This window comes from Oncorhynchus keta, chromosome 8 (assembly GCF_023373465.1).
Source record: "Oncorhynchus keta strain PuntledgeMale-10-30-2019 chromosome 8, Oket_V2, whole genome shotgun sequence".
NCBI lineage: Eukaryota > Metazoa > Chordata > Actinopteri > Salmoniformes > Salmonidae > Oncorhynchus > Oncorhynchus keta.
Window position 1 is genome coordinate 20,675,123 of NC_068428.1, and position 22,328 is coordinate 20,697,450.

Below are 22,328 nucleotides of genomic sequence, written 5' to 3' on the forward strand. Positions count from 1 at the left end.
ATTAATGCGTATAGCAGCATCAAAACAACATTAATGCGTGCAGCAGCATCAAAACAACATTAATGCGTGCAGCAGCATTAAAACAACATTAATGCGTGCAGCAGCATTAAAACAACATTAATGCGTGCAGCAGCATCAAAACAACATTAATGCGTGCAGCAGCATCAAAATAACACGCATTAATGTTGTTTTGATGTTGGTAGTTCTTACGGATTTTTGCGCTAGAGGTTACAGCGGAAAAATAACTATGAACAGTTTCTAAAGTTGTGATTTGCTTTCAGCAACCACATCGAATGAATAGCCGACTGTTGGCTACTACATAAATACGGGCGCGTGGATTTACAGGCCACCCAAAAGGGCGTGGTAAAGACATGTAGCCTAGCCGAACCTGACAGTTTGGATGGGATGAGAAAGCATACCCTTTTGGCCTACGTGCAGTCAATATCCGTAATAATAACACGTGCAACATTTGAAATCATGTCAGCATCTCCAAATGTGCTGTTAGTCTACACTACAATATTAATGTATTATAAAGGAAACAAAAGACTTGACGACATCACAGAAAGTGACCAATGTCCCTCACTTGAATAATAAATGTTTAAAAAACATGTTTTCTATATGCAATGCTATTTTCACAGGAATCCTCAACATCGCTTGATAATATTTATTTGAGATAGACATAGCTAAATTCCTGTATTTGGCCTTCATTACAGCAGGTGCACCACCCGATAAAGCAGCGTTTGATATTCGCCTCTGGTGGTGTTGCGTCAACAACCTGCCGAGAGCTTGGAGGCGGCGCTGGTCCACGGTCCGCGACCCTCCGTGACAGACAGAAATGCCATAACAGCAGCATCAATATCCCCACCCGAAGTTCGCATGTTATTCACCTGGACCCGCGTTACGACAATGATTTCAAGCCACATTTGACCACAAACTGTCAAGGGATTGCGCCAAGGCTGTTGCTGTCTATTTGGTGGTGACATCGTTTGTTGCTTTCTGGTGTGGAGCAGCATCTGGAATATTGTAGGTAGGTCGCATGACTGGGCAAGGATTTCTGTAGTAGAGAATTACGTTGGTTTATGATGCCAGTAGCCAAGGGCTATCTTTGATGTTGTCGGCGCGGATATACTTGGGGTTAAAAGGAGAAAGATCTAGCTCGTCCGTGCTTCCATGAATGGGCCAGCAGCCTGCTACAGACTAGTATTGGCGTTTAACACGCATTTTTTATGTTACATTGTATCCAATAATTCTGTCCATGGCATTTCCGACAGTGGCACCCTCTGCTTATATTATGCTATAGCGCCCTATATAGGATGTGTAAATATCAATACAGTGTATCGTAGTAGCCTATGTGAAATAGCAATAGGGCTAGGCATATAAACCAGACATAGCATCATCATTATCATCCAGTCGTCTCGGCTTCTCCCTGATGCATTCGGGACCACAGCTGCGCTATCTGATTTCTCAAATTAAATGCTTTGGATTGAATTTTCACTGTCCTTCGTATTGGATAAACGGGTTGCCTCAAGAACACATTTAGGTTGAGCTTGAATGTAACCGGGACGGTGATTCAATTAGCCTGTATGTTTCAAGTAGGGCCTACATACGAACGTGTTGAATCACGTGCACCCTATAGCCTGCTGACACTGGCCTGTAATGGAATGTGAAAATTGATGGGAATCGTATTCTCAGTATGAATAATGAATCAAATGTGTATGAAATATGAAATATAATATATTTGCTTACAAATATGTTTTATTGTTTCCATTTGAGATAGGCCTAACATGTGCTAGTCAATAGGATAACGCTTATAACATACTAATAATAGCTTACTTATCACCATATAGGCCTACATTGTTATTTTGTATATATACAGTATATATGGTTTTGGGTGTCTTTTAGGGCCTATAGTATCTTTGTCTTGGTGTCAGAGCAACACCATATATGTCCATTAATGGACATCCTGTAGGCTCTCATTAAGTTTACAAGGCATCTGATGCTGTTTGCTGCTATCAAAGACCCATTTATTCCTCAGTGAAATGGCTGTGCGGTATTGCGATCTCCTCCTAGCAGTATTAACACCCCTGATCTAACACACCTGATTCAGCTAATCAAGGTCCTGATGAACAGCTGATGAGTGAAATCAGGTGTGTTAGAACAGGGCTGGAACAAAAGCCTGAACACCCAGTAGCTCTCCAGGAGAGGACTGGCCATCCCTGGTCAAGGGTGTGGTTTGAGTGTTTTTGATACAACATGTAGCATCTTGGCCCATCTCAGTTTCACATCCCTTGGCACCAGTACCAAAGCGCCCTGTGTCATATCAGATCTGACTTCTACCCAGGGGGCTGTGGGCTTACGTTCACCACAGCCCTAGCCACAGTACCGTTTTCTGTTGGTGACATTGAACCAATACAAAGGGCACACAGACAGTAGTTACTGATCATGCTCACCGAATTATTACTTATGGTGTCATTTAAAAATAGGCTCACAGTCATGTTTCCACCCAAGCATGTCTGCCATTGATTTTTCAATGATACCAATACCACCACCCTTTCTCATGTCATTTCCTGTGAATCAGCATCCTGCATAGCATTTTGGGAATGTTTCATTAGCCAGTGAAGTCAAATAACAGGTCAATCAATTGTTGTCCTGCTCCCTCATATATATACATATCTAGCTAGGCCTACAGTGAGCTGATGGATGTACAATGTATATTGACAGAAAAAGCATTGAAATCAGCTATTTATTGTTTGTTGGTTGTGGATGAAGTGCTCTGAAATGATCTAGCCATCGTTGAACTGTATTTGAACTTTATTTGCTGATGTAGCGGTATCTACAAGGCTTGGCAGTGTGCAGCACTGTGTGTGTTACCACCAAAACAATGGAACAATAAATGTAAACAATCAATATGTTCCACAAAATGTCTATGTAATGGAGAGATCTGTCCAATGTATCCCTTTTATGATGGAAAAAAAGTTTTTGCATATTTTAAGGGACAATTGGTCTGTGGACCGATGGTTATGGCCATCGTTGTGTCCTACTCTGACTTACTTTATTTATCCCCTGTGTGTCCCAGGATGCAAAGGGGTTTCCTAGGGGGCCTGTAAAGATGAGCGTGACATCATGGTTCCTGGTCAGCAGCTCTGGCACCCGCCACCGCCTCCCACGGGAGATGATCTTTGTGGGCCGGGAGGACTGTGAATTCATGCTGCAGGTAGGCGATGTGACCCTGCCCTCAACTGAAGACCTTCTTAAAGGCTTGATTGTTTATGTTACTCTAATCAAATGCATACTTTTATCCTCAGGCACAGATAACTAGAGACAACATTGTCTGCTGGTATTGTATTCTCTGTGGTCCTCTTCATGAGGAAGAGGAGAGCTCTGTGTGTAAAACATGGTGACTACTAAGATCATTCAGAGATGATGTCTGTGGCTGAAGTAAAGCAGGGCAGTAGATAAGGCTTCTGGTAGTTGTGCCCTTTGAACAGTGAGTAGTCCACCCAGTCAGACAACCCTCTTCAGCCCTCCTTAGCAACTGTCTCTTTCCTCTGTGTAGCATGAAAGACAACAAATTACTCAAAAGTCAGAAGATGTCTCTAGCTATCCTCCCTCAGAATGCATGCTCAGTTATTATCCCATCATGTCAAAGTTTGCTGTCTGGAGGAAAAACAATCTTTGACCTGCGTTTGTGTTTGTACAGTGCAGTAGCATAGACCAGTGTTTCTCAATCCATTTAATTTTCAAGCCCATGTTTTATCAAAATTATTAATCAAAAGATCTGTCTGCAGTATTTTGTGGAGGGGGCACTGACTGGACCAGGCAAAGAGTATCCCCCCTATTCTCCTGAGTAAGGCAGGATGCTAGATACTCGAGTACGTGCAGTGTTGTCAGTGGAGGAGAAGAGAGAGTGTAGAGTGACACACAGCATTTGATTTACATTTTAGCTGCCTGTCATGGGCAGGAGTCACAGGAGGTATTTTTGTACATTAATTATATCAAGCTATGTAGTCTATTCATTCCTTCTTGATAAATAAATAAAACAAAAATGTTTGTTTGCTAGATTCTAGCCATTTTATGAAGATGGCTTTAGCTAGCCAGCTAGATAGGTTCCCAATCTCCCAACCTCATAATTAGCTACCAAGCCATTTCAGGCTATCAATCAATTTAGAGTAGTTTGTCTAACTATCTGGCAAGGTTGCTAGACTATAGAAAAGGAAGTAATTACTAAATGTACTAAATAAGACTCACATTCCTTTCAATCTTTGAACCTGATTTTAGCAGAGAAGCATATTTAGTTTCTTTAAATGAACAACCACCAGTCAGGTGGATACAGACACCTCAAGAGGTGTGCTTAGATATGCAGAAAAATACTTGATTTAAATGTAATCAGGTACCTTATGATAATATCATTATATTTGTAATTATGATGCTATGATATGTGTCTGTATTGATGATGTACTGTGTTGTAATTTGGATGTAATATCCTACTAATGTTAGTGTAGAATATTGAGATGTGTGATTTACAAAAGTCAGAATGACACCCTCATTAAAATTCAATGTAAACAGGCAACTGGGTATGCTTAGTGAACCTAGGCAGAAAAATAGTTTTATTTTTATTTATTTTTTTACATAGAATTCGGCATAATGATTATCTCACTAGATTGCAGCATAAAGCTGTTTAAAGTTCTTGAAAAATGTAAAATTCTCCAAATTCACCCAGTCCCCTCACATCATCACATGCAGTGCCTTCAGGATTCATACCGCATGATTTATTCAACATGTTGTTGTGTTATAGCCTGAATTAAAAATGGATTACATTTATTTTGATATCACCCATCTACTCACAATACTCCATAATGACAAAGTGAAAACATGTCTCTAGACATTTTAGCAAATATATTGAAAATGAAATACAGAAATATGTCATTTACATATGTACAGTAGAAGTCTGAAGTTTACATACACCTTAGCCAAATATATTTAAATTCAGTTTTTCAAAATTCCTGACATATAATCCCAGTAAAAATTCCCTGTTTTAGGTGAGTTAGGATCACCACTTTATTTTAAGAATGTTAAATATCAGAATAATAGTAGAGAGAATTATTTATTTCAGCATTTAATTCTTTCATCACATTCCTAGTGGGTAAAAAGTGTACATAAACTCAATTAGTATTTGGTAGCATTGCCTTTAAATTGTTTAACTTGGGTCAAACATTTCGGGTAGCCTTCCACAAGCTTCCCACAATAAGTTTGGTGAATTTTGTCCCATTCCTCCTGACAGAGCTGGTGTAACTGAGTCAAGTTTGTAGGCCTCCTTGCTCGCACACGCTTTTTCAGTTCTGCCCACAAATGTTCTATGGGATTGAGGTCAGGGCTTTGTAATGGTCACTCCAATACCTTGACTTTGTTGTCCTTAAACCATTTTGCCACAACTTTGTAAGTATGCTTGGGGTCATTGTCCATTTGGAAGACCCATTTGCGAGCAAGTTTCCTGAATGATGACTTGAGATGTTGCTTCAATATATCAACATCATTTTCCTACCTCATGATGCCATCTATTTTGTGAAGTGCACCAGTCCCTCCTGCAGCAAAGCACCCCCACAACATGATGCTGCCACCCCCCGTGCTTCAGGGTTGGGATGGTGTTCTTCAGCTTGCAAGCATCCCCCTTTTTCCTCCAAACATAACGATGGTCATTATGGCCAAACAGTTATATTTTTGTTTCATCAGACTAGAGGACATTTCTCCAAAAAGTATGATATTTGTCCCCATGTGCAGTTGCAAACCGTAGTCTGGCTGTTTTATGGCGGTTTTGGAGCAGTGGCTTCTTCCTTGCTGAGCGGCCTTTCAGGTTATGTCGATATAGGACTCGTTTCATTGTGGATATAGATACTTTTGTAACAGTTTCCTCCAGCATCTTCACATGGTCCTTTTCTGTTGTTCTGAGATTGATTTGCCCTTTTCGCACCCAAGTACGTTCATCTCTAGGAGACAGAACGCGTCTCCTTCCTGAGCGGTATGACGGCTGCCTGGTCCCATGGTGTATATACTTGCGTACTATTATTTGTAAAGATGAATTTGGTACCTTCAGGCGTTTGGAAATTGCTCCCAAGGATGGACCAGACTGTGGAGGTGTGGAGGTCTACAATTCTTTTCTGAGGTCTTGGCTGATTTCTTTTGATTTTCCCATGATGTCAAGTAAAGAGGCACTGGGTTTGAATGTAGGCCATGAAATACATCCACAGGTACACCTCCAATTGACTCAAATTATGTCAATTAGCCTATCAGAAGCTTCTAAAGCCATGACATAATTTTCTGGAATTTTCCAAACTGGTTAAGGGCACTGTCAAGTTAGTGTATGTAAACTTCTGACCCACTGGAATTGTGATACAGTGAATTATAAGTGAAATGATCTGTCTGTAAACAATTGTTGGAAAAATTACTTGTGTCATGGACAAAGTAGATGTCCTAACCGACTTGCCGAAATTATAGTTTGTTAACAAGAAATTTGTGGAATGGTTGAAAAACGAGTTTTAATGACTACAACCTAAGTGTTTGTAAACTTCCAACTTCAACTGTATTTACATCCCTGAGTCAATACTTTGTAGAAACAACTTTGGCAGCGATTACAGCTCTGAGACTTTCTTGGAGAGTTTCTATGAGATTTCCACACCTGGATTATGCAACATTTGCCCATTATTCTTTTCAAAATTCTTCAAGCTCTGTCAAATTGTTTGTTGATCATCGCTAGACAACCATTTGTAGGCCTTGCCATAGTTTTCAAGTAGATTTAAGTCAAAACTGTAACTTGGCCACTCAGGAATATTCACTGTCTTCTTGGTAAGCATTTCCAGTGAAGATTTGGCCTTGTGTTTCAGGTTATTGTCCTGCTGAAAGGTGCATTAATCTCCCAGTGATGATTCCTCTAGGATTTATTTCTTGTGCTTAGCTCCATTCCATTTATTTTTTATCCTGAAACTCTCCAGTCCTTAACAATTACAAGCATTACCATAACATGATGCAGCCACCGCTATGCTTGAAAATATGAAGTGGTACTCAGTAATGTGTTGTATTGGATTTGCCCCAAACATATCACTTTTTATTCAAGACAAAAAGCTCATTTCTTAGCCACATGTTTTTCAGTATTAATTTAGATGCATGTTTTGGAATATTTTTTATTCTGTACAGTATTGTGGAGTAACTACAATGATAGGAGAAAACTATCAGAGCCATTAATCTCTGTAACTATTTTAAATCCATGAACGGTTGGTTTCCTTCCTCTTTGGCGACTGAGTTAGGATGGGCGCCTGTATCTTTGTTGTGACTGGGTTTATTGATACAGCATCCAAAGTCTAATTAGTAACTTCACCATGCTCAAATAAATATTCCATGTCTGCTTTAAAAATAATGTATCTACCAATAGGTGCCATTCTTGCCAGGCATTGGAAAACCTCCCTTTGTGGTTGAATCTGTTTTTTGAAATTCACTGCTCGACGAAGGGACCTTACCGTTAATTGTATGTGTGGGTTTATGCAACTTATGTGACTTGTTAAAGCTACAATATGCAGAAATACCTCTGCCATTTCCTGATTGGTAAAATTCAAATAGTTCGCCTAATTTCAGTTTATGTGACTAAACAAACAATAGAGAATACAGTGTAGAGAATCATTGTACCATCTAAACCGCTGTAAAAAAAAAAAAATCCTTTCAGTAACCTAAAATATTGTATTTTCAGCTGTTTTAAGCTCGTGTACAAAACCAAAAGTATAAGATGCAAAAACAAAACTTAAGAATAGGAAGCATAGAAATAGCAAATAGAACAGATCTACAGCTTGCTAGACTTGCTTTCAATGAGACTGACAGATCTATAACTCACTTGTCTATGTGAATTTGAAAAAGTTACATATTGCAGCTTTAAGCCTAATTTACCTCCTGAACATATTTCAAATTTGCCATAACAAAGGGGTTGAATACTTATTGACTCAAGACATTTCAGCTTTTCATTTTGAATAAATGTTAATACATTTCAAAAACCATAATTCCACTTTGACATTATGGGGTATTGTGTGTAGGCCAGTAATAAAAAATAAATAAAAAAAAGTTAATTTATTTTCAAATGCTGTAACCAAACACAATTTTGAAAAAGATAAGGGGTGTGAATACTTTCTGAAGGCACTCTAAAATAATGGGTGCATGGGCTGTGTTATGGTAAAACCTTTTTTAGAACAATCTGATTGACTACCATACTGTAGGAAGGGGCAGGAAGAAGGGGAAATGGACATCAAGCATCACAGAAATCAGGAAGCATACGCCTCTCAACAAAGGACTCTTGTGTTGGGATGTTTAATGAGATGGTGTACTGTATGTCGAAATTGGTTGTCGTCCGGTTAGGGCTAGTGCTCTGTCTGTCGGCTGGAGATCACTACCTTATTGATATGTGGGTGGAACAGCAACAGTTTTATTTACATACTGCTATTTATAGCCAGATTGATGTCCCATTTCACTGTACTGTGAAAGACACGACTGGACTTTGAAATAGACGCTTTTTTTTTATTGGCTTTTCTATTATATGTGTCAGGCTTTTGTCAGTCAAAGCCTCAGCCCTGGATATTCCAAAAATCAACCCCTGGATTTCAATACAAAAGATACACTCTGGTTAATCTTTCTAAAGACACCTTTAGAAAGATTAGCCAGTCATCCAGTTGTCTTGAACCAGAACTGCAGTGAAAAAGAGGCCATTAGAGCACAGTATATATACATACAGTGGGGAGAACAAGTATTTGATACACTGCCTATTTTTCAGGTTTTCCTACTTACAAAGCATGTAGAGGTCTGTCATTTTTATCATAGGTACACTTCAACTGTGATTTTTGTTTTAGATTCCGTCTCTCACAGTTGAAGTGTACCTATGATAAAAATTACAGACCTCTACATGCTTTGTAAGTAGGAAAACCTGCAAAATTGGCAGTGTATCAAATACTTGTTCTCTCCACTGTATATATATATATATATATATATATATATATATATATATACACTGCTCAAAAAAATAAAGGGAACACTTAAACAACACAATGTAACTCCAAGTCAATCACACTTCTGTGAAATCGAACTGTCCACTTAGGAAGCAACACTGATTGACAATAAATAATAAATGTCACATGCTGTTGTGCAAATGGAATAGACAACAGGTGGAAATTATAGGCATTTAGCAAGACACCCCCAATAAAGGAGTGGTTCTGCAGGTGGGGACCACAGACCACTTCTCAGTTCCTATGCTTCCTGGCTGATGTTTTGGTCACTTTTGAATGCTGGCGGTGCTTTCACTCTAGTGGCAGCATGAGACAGAGTCTTACAACCCACACAAGTGGCTCAGGTAGTGCAGCTCATCCAGGATGGCACATCAATGCGAGATGTGGCAAGAAGGTTTGCTGTGTCTGTCAGCGTAGTGTCCAGAGCATGGAGGCGCTACCAGGAGACAGGCCAGTACATCAGGAGACGTGGAGGAGGCCGTAGGAGGGCAACAACCCAGCAGCAGGACCGCTACTTCCGCCTTTGTGCAAGGAGGAGCACTGCCAGAGCCCTGCAAAATGATCTCCAGCAGGCCACAAATGTGCATGTGTCTGCTCAAACGGTCAGAAACAGACTCCATGAGGGTGGTATGAGGGTCCGACGTCCACAGGTGGGGGTTCTGCTTACAGCCCAACACCGTGCAGGACGTTTGGCATTTACCAGAGAACACCAAGATTGGCAAATTCGCCACTGGCGCCCTGTGCTCTTCACAGATGAAAGCAGGTTCACACTGAGCACATGTGACAGTCTGGAGACGCCGTGGAGAACGTCCTGCTGCCTGCAACATCCTCCAGCATGACCGGTTTGGCGGTTGGTCAGACATGGTGTGTGATGACATTTCTTTGGGGGGCCGCACAGCCCTCCATGTGCTCGCCAGAGGTAGCCTGACTGCCATTAGGTACCGATATGAGTTCCTCAGACCCCTTGTGAGACCATATGCTGGTGTGGTTGGTCCTGGGTTCCTCCTAATGCAAGACAATGCTAGACCTCATGTGGCTGGAGTGTGTCAGCAGTTCCTGCAATAGGAAGGCATTGATGCTATGGACTGGCCCGCCCGTTCCCCAGACCTGAATCCAATTGAGCACATCTGGGACATCATGTCTCGCTCCATCCACCAACCAGTTGCACCTCAGACTGTCCAGGAGTTGGCGGATGCTTTAGTCCAGGTCTGGGAGGAGATCCCTCAGGAGACCATCCGCCACCTCATCAGAAGCATGCCCAGGCGTTGTAGGGAGGTCATACAGGCACGTGGAGGCCACACACACTACTGAGCCTCATTGTGACTTGTTTTAAGGACATTTTCCACTTTAATTTTGAGTGTGACTCCAAATCCAGACCTCCATGGGTTGATAAATTTGATTTCCATTGATCATTTTTGTGTGATTTTGTTGTCAGCACATTCAAATATGTAAAGAAAAAAGTATTTAATCAGAATATTTCATTCATTCAGATCTAGGATGTGTTATTTTAGTGTTCCCTTTCTTTTTTTGAGCAGTGTATATAAAGATATGGATGGCAACAATTTTTCACAATACAAGCTGGGTTTAGATACAAAGTATATAGTCCCTGGCAGTTGCCGTGACACCAGTTTGTAGATCCCAACGATGCAGAGCTGTCAGCCCTGCAGCTTCCTCTGATCTGGCCAGCCGTTGCCTATAGCAACAGCTGAGGTGGACTTTTTCCTCACACAGCGAATGGTGGGCCTGTTGCTATCCCAGTATAATATTGTGTTATAGGACTAATGCTTCGTCACCTGCTCTTTGTATCTAAACCCAGCTTGTATTGTGAAACATTGTTGCCATCCATATCTTTCTCCATACCTGCACTTAAAGTCTTCTCATCCTCCAGGACCCCTCTGTAGCAGAGAAAGGCCTTCTCTTCCCCATGTTGTGTGTAATTTACACCCCCTCCATATTGTTGGCCACAGATAATAGGCCTTTGTCCTACCTACCGAGGCACAGCAGTGTCTGTGACTGAGGCCAGCACTATTCATCACCCCCCTTTTTGTTTAGAGGTGAAAGCTACCTCATACATCTGGCAACAATGATGTTATTGTGTTGCTCAAAACACTGTTTTGAATATATGACACACTGGTGCAGCTACACCATTTTATTTCACTGGATTATTTGTCATGATTTTATAATTAATTAAAATCAGATACAATGTGTGTTCAAAAAGGTACTGTTTTATTTCATGTTTATTTTATTTAACTAGGCAAGTCAGTTAAGAACAAATTCATATTTACAATGAGGGCCTACCCTGGCCAAACCCAGACGACTCTGGACCAATTGTGCGCCACCCTATGGGACTCCCAATCACGGGCAGTTGTGATACAGTTTTAACAGACTGCTATTGTGGACCCTTAGCCATTTTAGTGCCATGACTGCCATAGAGTATTTAGTTCAGTCTTAAGGGGCCCATATCTGAGGTGGATCATGACTACCATCCTTTGTCTATTGTATCAGGCTTCAGTGTCACTAAGTCTTTCATCACTATGTTTAACAGTGATTTTTGCAACTAACCCAGCAACTTGGCTTGGCAGAATGCTTCAGGTCACTGTCCGAAGCTCTCTGGATACTTGTCTGGAGAATGACTCCTGTCATGAGGGGGTTGAGTTTGTCTCTGACCCATTTCACTTCCTGGAAGAGACCCCAATGTAGCATTTCCCTTTTCCTTCCACTGTCTAGGCTTATCACGCATCATAGTAGGGATATCTTTATCAACTGACTTGGCCCACTGTTTAGTACTGTACTCGTGAACTTGGTTTGTTGGTGGGAAATGTATTGAGAAACACTGCTCTTTATGAGTGACTATCAAGACAAAGCTTGCCATTGCATTAGTGCATGCTGCACAGCCAGGCACCTCCTAGGGTCTGACCTTTGTTGTTCACATTCAAGTTGGCATGTGAGTCCGTATAATGGAGGGAGGGATGAATAAAGACATGAATTTCAACAGAAAGTCCTGTGATGAGAGATCGCTGTATGGCTGGCCCTGTTTGAAGTGTCATGCTGGAGTAGGTAAATAGGAGCGAGAGAGCTCAGTCGCTGGTAATCACCGGTTTTCATTATGAGGACGTTCTGTTCAGGCACAATTGTTAGTAGGAGGATGTGAATGTAGAATATATTTTGCTCACCATTCATACAATTCACCAAATACCACGAGATACCATTCATTATCTACATGTAAATCAAATCAGCGTTTATTTGTCGCGTCCACAGATTAGCTGATGTTAAAGCGGGTGCAGTGAAATGTTAATGTGTCTAACGGTGCAATACTATTACAAAAATACAAATACAAAAAAAAGAAATGATGAAATAAGCCAGCCATGTCTAGTGAGTCATCCTCCAGTTCACTTACCTCTGTAGAGGCCTGTTGGGCATGCATCTCTCGCATTCCTGAGACAAAGACACAGAATGCGACAAGGCTTTTAGATAGTACGGTATAATTGAATTATTTATCCTTAAATGGGTCTATGGTTGCGAGAGTACTCTAACTCTGCATAGTCAAGTCTCACAAACAAAATAAAACATGTGTGGTGAAATGGATGCCACGTGGCTTTGTTTGATGAGGCGTGTTAATGGTGAACTGTATTGAATGTAGCTCGTATTGAATTAAGTCTTTCCCTCACATGTAGTTGAGCTACATAGCTTCTTGGCCCAAGTTTGCACTTGGTTCAGTTCCATTGGTTCCAATAGGGACTGAATCAAGTGCAGAATAACTATTGTACATATGTACCTGTACCCATAAACTTCCAAGCATGAGAGTATTGAGTATCATACACAGTATTGACATGTTGCTTACTTCATACGAGTAATGGAGATATTGCTGAGTATTAAAAATAGTCTTGCAAATTGTATCAGTAATTGTGAGGAATTCCAGTCACTGTCCTATATATGTAATAATGGTACTTATTCATGTAGTATTGCATTATTTGAAAACAGATTATAATTGTAGGGCATGGGTGAAGTAAACCTACTCTTTAAGTAACCATCCATGGTTCTCTCTTATCTCTTTCAGTCTCGAAGTGTGGACAAGCAGCACGCCGTCATCAACTACAACCCTGCTACAAATGAGCACCTGGTCAAGGACCTGGGCAGCCTCAATGGAGTGAGTATCCACGGGAGGGAGGGGCGGGGAAAAGTTGAAATGGTTTTCCTTTCTGTCTTTGGTACAAGGACTCCCCTCTCTTACTATACACAAAGACAATTATATCAAAAAGGCCCTATATGTTTCAGTATTCTATTAAGTAGTTCTAAGCCTGGCATCGTAGATAACCAGCTTAAGCAAGCACTTAATGGTACTTATCTCTTTTACATATGTAAGTTACTGCTAGCTAAAAGAAGCAGGTTTAATCTCTGTCCTATGAAGATCGTTTCTGCTTTTCTGTCCGCTGAAACGTAGGCTACTGTGCAGTAATAATGTAAATGCTGTGTCTTTGCTTGTTATGATTACATACATGACAACTGCGGTCCAAAAGTGTTGCTGAGGCCGTTTTACTGAACAGTCAAGAAAATATTTTCCTTTTAAATGGTAAAGGCCTCCAGATAGTGCTGTGAGATGGGAAACATTTGGTTCGGAGCGGGAGGCTAGCTGTTAGATATTTCAGAGAGCCATTTGTTTTGCTGTTGATGCAGACTTCCCTCCGTAGTAGGTGGAAACATTCCAAGTAGCTTTCACTGGACTGGATCGATCATGTCCAACTAGCACTGCGCTACAGTTAGGCTAAGGGCCTGTATCTAATTGTCTGTAACTACCTGGGACGGCAGGCTGCCTAGTGGTTAGAGCGTTGGGCCCGTAACCGAAAGGTTGCTGGTTTGAATACCCGAGCCAACAAGGTGAAAAATGTGTTGATGTGACCTTGAGCAAGGCATTTCCCCCCGAATTTGCTCCAGGGGTGCTGTACCACTATGACTGACCCTGTAAAACAACCTATTTCACTGCACCCATCTGGTGTATGTGACAATAAAAAATATCTATCATGCATCATTACATCATCTCCAGTTGTTTTCTCTTTCTATGTGGTACAGTGGGCTTTGCCACTATGTTTCCCTGGCCTTAACCATACAGTTATTCATCTGTACTGGACTGAAATATCACTGACACTCTTGCTCTTGTGTTGATTGTTGAAGGTGAGTGGTGCACAGTGTCTATCCCAGTACCTCATGGAGACTGTTGTCTTCATTCTTCATCCAGTATCTCCAGTTTACAGTAACAACCAACTATGTTGTGTTCCCCTCTAGACCTTTGTGAATGACCTGAGGATCCCAGACCAAACCTACATCACCCTCAAACTGTCTGATGTCATTCGCTTCGGATATGATATCCTTTTTCCTCACGCATGTCATAAATGCATCATTCTTGTGCCATTTATGCATAATGACCTATATCAACATCAGCGTTGGAATTTCATTGAAATGTTTGTCTGTGATGTGATTGGCTATTGCCTTAACCTAGTATTTACATTCCCATGTGTACATCCTAGAAAGGAGCCAACACAAAGTCCCAGAGGAGGCACTCAAGGTCAGCTTTCTATGCTAATGCTAACATCAACTATAATAAAACACTAAACCCTAACCTGGACTAGCTTTTCAGACAGTTCTAGTCTACCATCAATTCACTTTACTCTCTTTGGCAACTTGAGTTGTGTTGTGCCTCCTACTGTTTCAGCATGAGAAATACACCAGCCAGCTGCAGATGGGTCTGAAGGCCTCAGAGGGGAAGATGGCTGAGCACCTGGAGTCCAAGCTAGAGAAGACAGAAAGGAAATCTCTGTCTCAAGGTAAGTGTTAGTGAAGGCTTCAAACCTGTTTAAATGCTATTCCACCATATATTCCCTTTGTATATTTTTCTCTCTCAACAAAGCTCATCGCCTACTGGGGGGGGTCTAGGAACATGTAGTGCTCATATTGATATACCTGTTTGGATAGCTACATGCTTTGATATTATCTTTGAGCTCAGGACAACTCTGGGAATTGGGTCACCATGCGACGTTATACATGACCTTGCTTGCTTTCGCTTCATCATGCCACTGCTTAATGACACAGCTGTTTAACTTGGCTGAATATCCTAGATTGAATAGGTTTGATCATTCTGCTTATCAATTGTGACTCACTAATACCTGGAATGGTATGGTGTGTGAGGATCATGAGTATTTTAGCCTTGCTTTGCTCCTCTAAAGAAAATGAAAACGTCCCTGTCCTTTTACTATGATGTCAGCATCAGCTCAACCTCTTTCAGTCAGAACATGTTCCCCTCCCCCTCTTTGTCACCCCCTCCCTCCCTCGCCCTCCATCCCTCTCTCTGCCACCCTCTCCCCCTCTGGCGGCTGCATTTGGTCACATAACGTCTCCATGGTGACAGCTTTAGCACCCATAGTCACAGTTCAGCACTTACTGCCTGCTTGACATTTGCTCTATGTTACTCTATGTTATTCACACTGGCATACCCCTGTCAAGCTCTCTGCCAGAGGGGTCATTTCATCCAAGAAGCCATAAACATTACCTATTGACTAGTGGACGCTGATTCAACAGCTTTATCAGGATAGGCTGCGTTGTGCCCTCTCCTGCTGATGTGTTGCCCCTGAAAAACATTTTGCTTGCCCTGCGATGCTGTGATGACATACATATAAATGACTGGAATACAGCTGAATCCACACTCAAATCAACACAGAGTTAATCGCCTTGTTTACGGCAGCCTCTGTGCTCAGATAAAACCCTGAATAAACACTGCCTAAAGGACTTCCACTGGATGAGTTGGACACACTGGATGAAATACTGTGTCATAAATAACACGCCTTATGCGTGTCTGATGTTAGCACTTGTCTTGATTAGCATCATAAGTTATAAAAAGAAACCCTGAGTGGAAACATGGGTTGAATGATTATAGGGTATGTGAAATAAATCTGATACTGAAGAAAGAACAGATCCATAGGGTGTGATATCTAACATACTTTATCTTCATTTGGGTTTTCTACCAGTGCTCCCATAGTATCTAGCTTAGAGATGGATTCTATCATTTTCCTGCAGTCTGGTGATTTTATGTATTCTAGTGGGGTAAAGACAAACCTTGAATATTCTTCCTCTAAACTCCCAGTGGACCAATAGTAGATGGATGACTGCTGCAGTTCCGAAAAATTACTCCTCTCTCATTTGGCTGTGTGTGTGTGCTTGCGTACGTGTGCGTGCGTGTTTGTGTGTTTCCGTGCATTTTCAGAGGCTCCAACCTCCCGACCCACCCCATTATATGGCCAGCCCTCGTGGTGGGGGGAGGAGGATGCGGCCGGCAAAGGACAGCACAGGCCAGAGGAGGGTCACCCAGGTCGGTCCCACGTTACTAGAAGTCCTTTCCCTCAAATACTCTTAAAACTTTGGAAATTTCAAGTGAAAATGTTTCCAGTTCCTTTTTAGGGAATAGAGATTAACAAAACATGGTTTGTGGTTGTCCTTTAATTTGCTTGTTGGTGCTAATTGGTGCTTTATCCGTTTCCAGAGATTCCAGAGGAAGGTTCAGGCTTAGATCCAGAGGTGAATGGCTCCCTGTTAGAGTACAAAGACAATCAGGGCAAGTCCATCTTCCCCTACCACCGGGAGCCTAGCTACTTTGAGATCCCTACCAAGGAGTTCCAGCTGCATCCCAAGTCCCTGGGGGCAGAGCTCCATGAGATCCCCACCAAGGACACAGACACGCCCTCTGCACAAGCCCCTCCCACCCCCACCACACCCAGTCCCCCTGTGGTGCAGAGCCACGCCTCCTTCACCATAGAGTTTGATGACTGCACGCCAGGCAAGATCAAGATCAGGGACCACGTGACCAAGTTCTCCTCGCGCCAGAGGAAGCAGCAGCTGCAGGCATCCGGGAAAACTCTGGCCACCACACCCACTGAGGTGATGTCAGCTGAGTGCAAGGTGGTAGATTGGTTGGTGCACAGTGATGTCAGAATGATGAGGAGACGTCCCACGTGTGACGATGTTTACAGTGTCAAGAGTGACCAGGCCGTCAACATCAAAAGCCTCAAAGGTCAGAGGGGTACTTTTAGATAAATCTTTTATAGAAATCTGTAAGGGGTTGGTTATTTGTTCCCTGTCCCTTATTTGCGGTTTGAATGGTTCTGTTTCTAGGACACCACCATGACGATGGGACCCAGAGTGATTCTGAGGACCCGGTCTTAGGGAAAGGGAAGCGAAGCAAGTCACACCACCGGGTCCAGTCGCAACATTCGATCCAGTCAAAGCTTTCCCTGTCTGAGCTGTCGGAACCGTCACAACAGACAGTGCTGTCATACCAATTAGTCAAGTCACAACAGACACAGCAGACAGTCCAGTCACACCAATTGATCCAGTCTGAGCAGTCAGTTATGTCAGTCCAGTCACACCAGACAGTCCTGTCAGTTCCGTCGCAGCAGTCTGTTTCGTCACAAAGGTTACTTCAGCCTCAGTTTTCCCCTCCCAAACTGACCCCAGTTTCTCCTGTGGCCCCTGAGAGGCCCCTGTCTCAAAGCCCGCCTGAGGCTCGCTCCCCCACCATGGGTCCCTCTAAGCCCGGCCCCCAGGAGCCCCTCACCCAGCAAGCCTTCATCATAGAGTTCTTCGACGACAACCCGCGCAAGAAACGCTCGCAATCCTTCACGGCCAATCCTGCCCACGCAGACTCTTACTCCGCCCTCAAGGCCAAGCTGGAGCGGAGGAAGGGTGGAGAGAGGCCAAACTCCATGCACGGCCACATCCCTCCCACCCAACAGGTGACTGTTCCTCTGAAGAGTCAGGGCCACGGCGGGTCCCAGAGGTCTAGCTCCCTGAAGAGAGAGAAGACGGAGGAGCCCCTGAGTGGAGGCAGTGCCTCCTCTTCCTCCGGTTCTGGGCCTTCCTCTCGCACCTCCTCTGGCATCACCATCAAGCCGTTTGGCAGTGTGGGGAAGAAGACCAAGCTAGCCCAGGAGTTTGCAGCAGAGTTCCTGATGAAAGATACAGTCCACAGAGCCTTGTCTCCCACCAGGGATAAGACGTCTCCTCCTCCCATGTCCGCTCCCCCGATGATGGTGATGTCACCCTCTCGCACCCACATTCCATCCCCCTTAGACCCCCCTTCCTCCGTCTCCTATCCCTCCACCCCCTTGCAACCCACTGCGCCACGTTCCTACTCTCCAACTCCTGCCCCTCATTCCCCAGTCCTAGCCATCTCCCACCCTCCCTCCCGCAGCCCTGTCCAGACTGCCTCCCCAGCCCACTCCTTGCCCCCTCAGATGCCCCTGGGTCTGGGGTTGCGTGGGGTGGACCCTAAAGCCTCCAGGGTGGTGAGAAACGAGGAAGAGGACAGTCTGAGTGATGCCGGCACATACACTATCGAAACAGAGTCCCAGGACAAAGAGGTGGAGGAGGCACGCAACATGATCAACCAGGTGAGATTGTAGTAGCCAGAGGGTACTCATTCTTCATTTTTAAAGTCTCTGCCACCACCATTATTTTTTGGGGTTGATGGTGGATCTTTTCACATGCGTGTAATTATTGTATGGTAGCTTTTTGGATTCTGACATTAAATGCTATGATTCTAACAAGTGGTATAATTCTACAATAAACCATATAATGCCTTGATGACAATACCTTGACGGACGCATGCTTTGAACATCCTCCCCCTACCCAGTACCCCCTCCCAACCCAGCCTTCCTTCTTCCCCTTTTGCAAAGTCCCATTGTCCAATCTCTTCTCCTACCCACTTCATGCATGCTCTGTCCCTCCCTGACAGGTGTTTGGGGTCCTCGACTCACCAGAGTACAGTGGTGCCGGAGTGTATAGACCCATCATTAATGATGGCAAAGACGAGCTGGCAATGCTCCGGCCTAGTGATGATAGTACTGTGGATCAAATGGCAGCAGTTTCTATGCATGGCTTTAACCCAGCCACCCTCAGTGGGGCCCCCTCAGGCCCCATCCAGGTAACATTACCGTCCTACGCTACTGGAGAAATAAGGGATCTAATACATTTGCATGTTCCACCCCAAACCTATGCACGTTAATTATTTGTCCTGCCTCCCTTTGGCTCCTTACAATGGAAGGAGATTGAAATGATAGTTATCCTTCAACATTGTGCTCTGTGTAGTTGTATGCGGGTGGCAGGGTAGCCTAGTGGTTAGAGCGTTGGACTAGTAACTGGAAGGTTGCAAGTTCAAATCCCCGAGCTGACAAGGTACACATCTGTCGTTCTGCCCTTGAACAGGCAGTTAACCCACTGTTCCTAGGCCATCATTGAAAATAAGAATTTGTTCTTAACTGACTTTCCTAGTTAAATAAAGGTAAAATTTAAAAAATGCAACCCCTTATCGTTTCCTCCACTGTTTCAGGTGCAGTCTGCTAACAATGCAGCACAGGAGGAGGGGCCTAAGTGGGTTTCTCGCTGGGCCAGTCTGGCAGACAGCTCTACTCCACCTCAAGGGGAATTTGCAGAGGGAGGTGAGATATCTGCAACCACTGACCGCTCTGCTCAGAACTTATGTGAGAAAACAGAAAAAAGCATGAATTAAAATGTTTCTCTTTCCTAGATGTGCAGTTGATACCTAGCCACAGCATGGATAACTCTGAGTTAGAGGGTAGCCAGAGTTGTAGGACCAGGAGGCTGCTTCCCCAGGTTCCACCTGGAGACAGAGACAAGCCAGAGAGCCTCAACCCCAGCATCCTGATCTACCCAGGTCCTGAACCCACCCTGGAGAGGAGTAGTGGTGCACCCCGGCATCAGGACAACACTCAGAGTCTTTGTGTCCAGGAGGATGTAGACCCAGACAGCCTGAGTGACGCCAGCCGCTCTGACGATGGCTCTTTGCTGGAGAGGACCAGGAAGAGCCAAGGGAGGAAGAGTGGCGCTACCTCGCCCGGGGACACTGGACCTCAGTATAAGGGTCAAGATAAGCTGTCTCCGACTCAGTCTACCAAGTCCACCTCCTTTTACATTGGGTCTGAGGATGGCAGCTCAGGCAAGCCGGACCTGGCCCGAAGCCCTATTCTTTCTCAGGGGCCTGAGAGGGGGCGAGACACCCCTGCCAAAACCTCCCCCACCACCATCCTCATCAGGCACCTGAGCAGCCACGAGCCCCGTAGGTCGGGCGTAAAGCCTAACAACTCAGCCCCCAACCTCCACTCCCAGCAGGACAAAGACTCTAAAGACCCCAGTAAAGACATCCTGGGGTCCTCCTCGTTCGTCAGGCAGGAGAGTTTCACCAAGGAGCGACCCAGTGATGATGTCCAGATCAAGAGGCTCCCGCACATCTCCAGTCACCCCACCTTGAGGGACATGGAGCAGAGAGAGACGACCCAGGACCCACAGCCCTTCCTCAGGGAAGAAGCAGACGCTGTTCTCTCCTCTCTGGAGGTCACGTTCCCTTCCTCAGGCTCCGGACGCAGCTCTAAGAGAGGAGGCTCCTCCAGTCACATGGACGACTCTCTGTCTGGGGAATCAGATGTGGATACAGCCAGCACCGTCAGCCTGGTCAGCAACAAGAACACCCCTGTCACCACAGGCCCTAAGAAGAAGATGACCGTCGGTGGCTTCCAGAAGGAGAGATCTTCCTCCAGTCAATCTGTCCAGGGGAAGGGCCACCGCCAGCCCACGGCCCGCGAGCGTCTGTCAGAGAAACGCCGCAGCCACGTGGCAGGCAGTGATAACTCCAGCAGCAAGGCCGAGCAGGCCAAGCGCTTCCAGATGCGGCGCAGCGTGGGGAACCGTGGCTCCCTGGACCTATCAGAGGGCCAGCAGGGTTCTGGTCAGCACTGGCCTGACACTGCCTCTGACCATGACACCGGTCCCCGCCCCACCAGCCGTAACAAGAAGCTCATAGCGCCCCTACAGAAAGAGGACAATGGGAAGACCGCCAAGAGTGCAGCACAGCAGGCACTGATCCGCTCCAACAGCCTGTCAGCACCAAGGCCCACCCGGGCATCCATGCTGCGCAGGGCACGTCTGGGAGAGACTTCTGACAACGAGGGAACTGAGACAGACCGGGGGTCCCAGAACTCAGACCACATTGGTGCCTCTAGCAAGGTGTCTGCTGATGGGAAGAAGCTCCTCTCCAGACTGGACATCTTGGCCATGCCCAGGAAGAGAACAGGCTCCTTCACTACGCCTAGTGACAACGAGTCCTCCACTACGACCCCTACAACCCGGCCTGTCTTCTCCAACAGGAGTGCAGAATCAACTGGGCCTATCAGGAAGACATCAGTGGGTGAAACAGGGGCCAAGCAGGGGGCCACAAGAGGGGTCGGAGCCCCCGTGAAGCAGCTCCTCACCCGCACACGCTCCAACGGGGCTAAATACTCCAGCACAACCAGTGAGTATTATAGTCACAGTTCCCATCAAGTAACTTGCTCAAAGTACTGCAGAGAACACATTTTTTTTATCCTGAACTGTAAATCATGATTTAAAGGTAATATACTCTGTCATCAGATTATTGAAACAGAGCCTGACACTGAGTTGAACTGACCTTTTCCACCCTTCATAGTGAATGTGACTCATTGTCCTTGGTGAGATGCATGCGGGTATGCTGTATTGTGGCTTGTCCTGTAGGAACTCAGTGTATTCGCTACGAAGCAGTGTGATGATGCCCTCTGTTGCCTGCTGCCGTTTCCATAGAAACATAGCTCCTGACCGTACATCATCACACAGCTATTTTTTGATGTGCATGTAAATTATTGTTAAACAGAATTGGACCCATATTATGCATACAGTGCATTCTGAAACTATTCAGACCACTTCAATTATTCCACATTTTGTTACTTATAGCCTTATCCTAAAATAGGTAAATATTTTTTTTCCTCAATTTACACACAATACCCGATAATGACAAAGTGAAAAACTGTTTTTTTTATATATATACACTGCTCAAAAAAATAAAGGGAACACTTAAACAACACAATGTAACTCCAAGTCAATCACACTTCTGTGAAGTCAAACTGTCCACTTAGGAAGCAACACTGATTGACAATAAATTTCACATGCTGTTGTGCAAATGGAATAGACAACAGGTGGAAATTATAGGCTATTAGCAAGACACCCCCAATAAAGGAGTGGTTCTGCAGGTGATAACCACAGACCACTTCTCAGTTCCTATGCTTCCTGGCTGATGTTTTGGTCACTTGAATGCTGGCGGTGCTTTCACTCTAGTGGCAGCATGAGACGGAGTCTACAAACCACACAAGTGGCTCAGGTAGTGCAGCTTATCCAGGATGGCACATCAATGCGAGCTGTGGCAAGAAGGTTTGCTGTGACTGTCAGCGT

The 22,328-nt window shown here is 44.3% G+C and overlaps 1 protein-coding gene across 2 annotated transcripts in view; it reads left to right on the forward strand.

The window, feature by feature from the left end:
- The first annotated feature begins 689 nt into the window (after window positions 1–689).
- The window catches only part of LOC118386980 (centrosomal protein of 170 kDa protein B-like), a 29,219-nt gene continuing 7,580 nt past the window's right edge, over window positions 690–22,328 (forward strand). For both annotated transcript variants that reach the window (XM_035775047.2, XM_035775048.2), the window contains exons 1-12: window positions 690–1,027; window positions 3,077–3,214; window positions 13,090–13,179; window positions 14,313–14,391; window positions 14,534–14,592; window positions 14,740–14,851; window positions 16,285–16,389; window positions 16,561–17,088; window positions 17,190–18,466; window positions 18,811–18,999; window positions 19,405–19,513; window positions 19,603–21,381. In XM_035775047.2, the coding sequence (XP_035630940.1) occupies window positions 3,110–3,214; window positions 13,090–13,179; window positions 14,313–14,391; window positions 14,534–14,592; window positions 14,740–14,851; window positions 16,285–16,389; window positions 16,561–17,088; window positions 17,190–18,466; window positions 18,811–18,999; window positions 19,405–19,513; window positions 19,603–21,381 (4,432 nt within the window). In that variant the 5' untranslated portion in view covers window positions 690–1,027; window positions 3,077–3,109. The remainder of the gene's footprint in view (window positions 1,028–3,076; window positions 3,215–13,089; window positions 13,180–14,312; window positions 14,392–14,533; window positions 14,593–14,739; window positions 14,852–16,284; window positions 16,390–16,560; window positions 17,089–17,189; window positions 18,467–18,810; window positions 19,000–19,404; window positions 19,514–19,602; window positions 21,382–22,328) is intronic.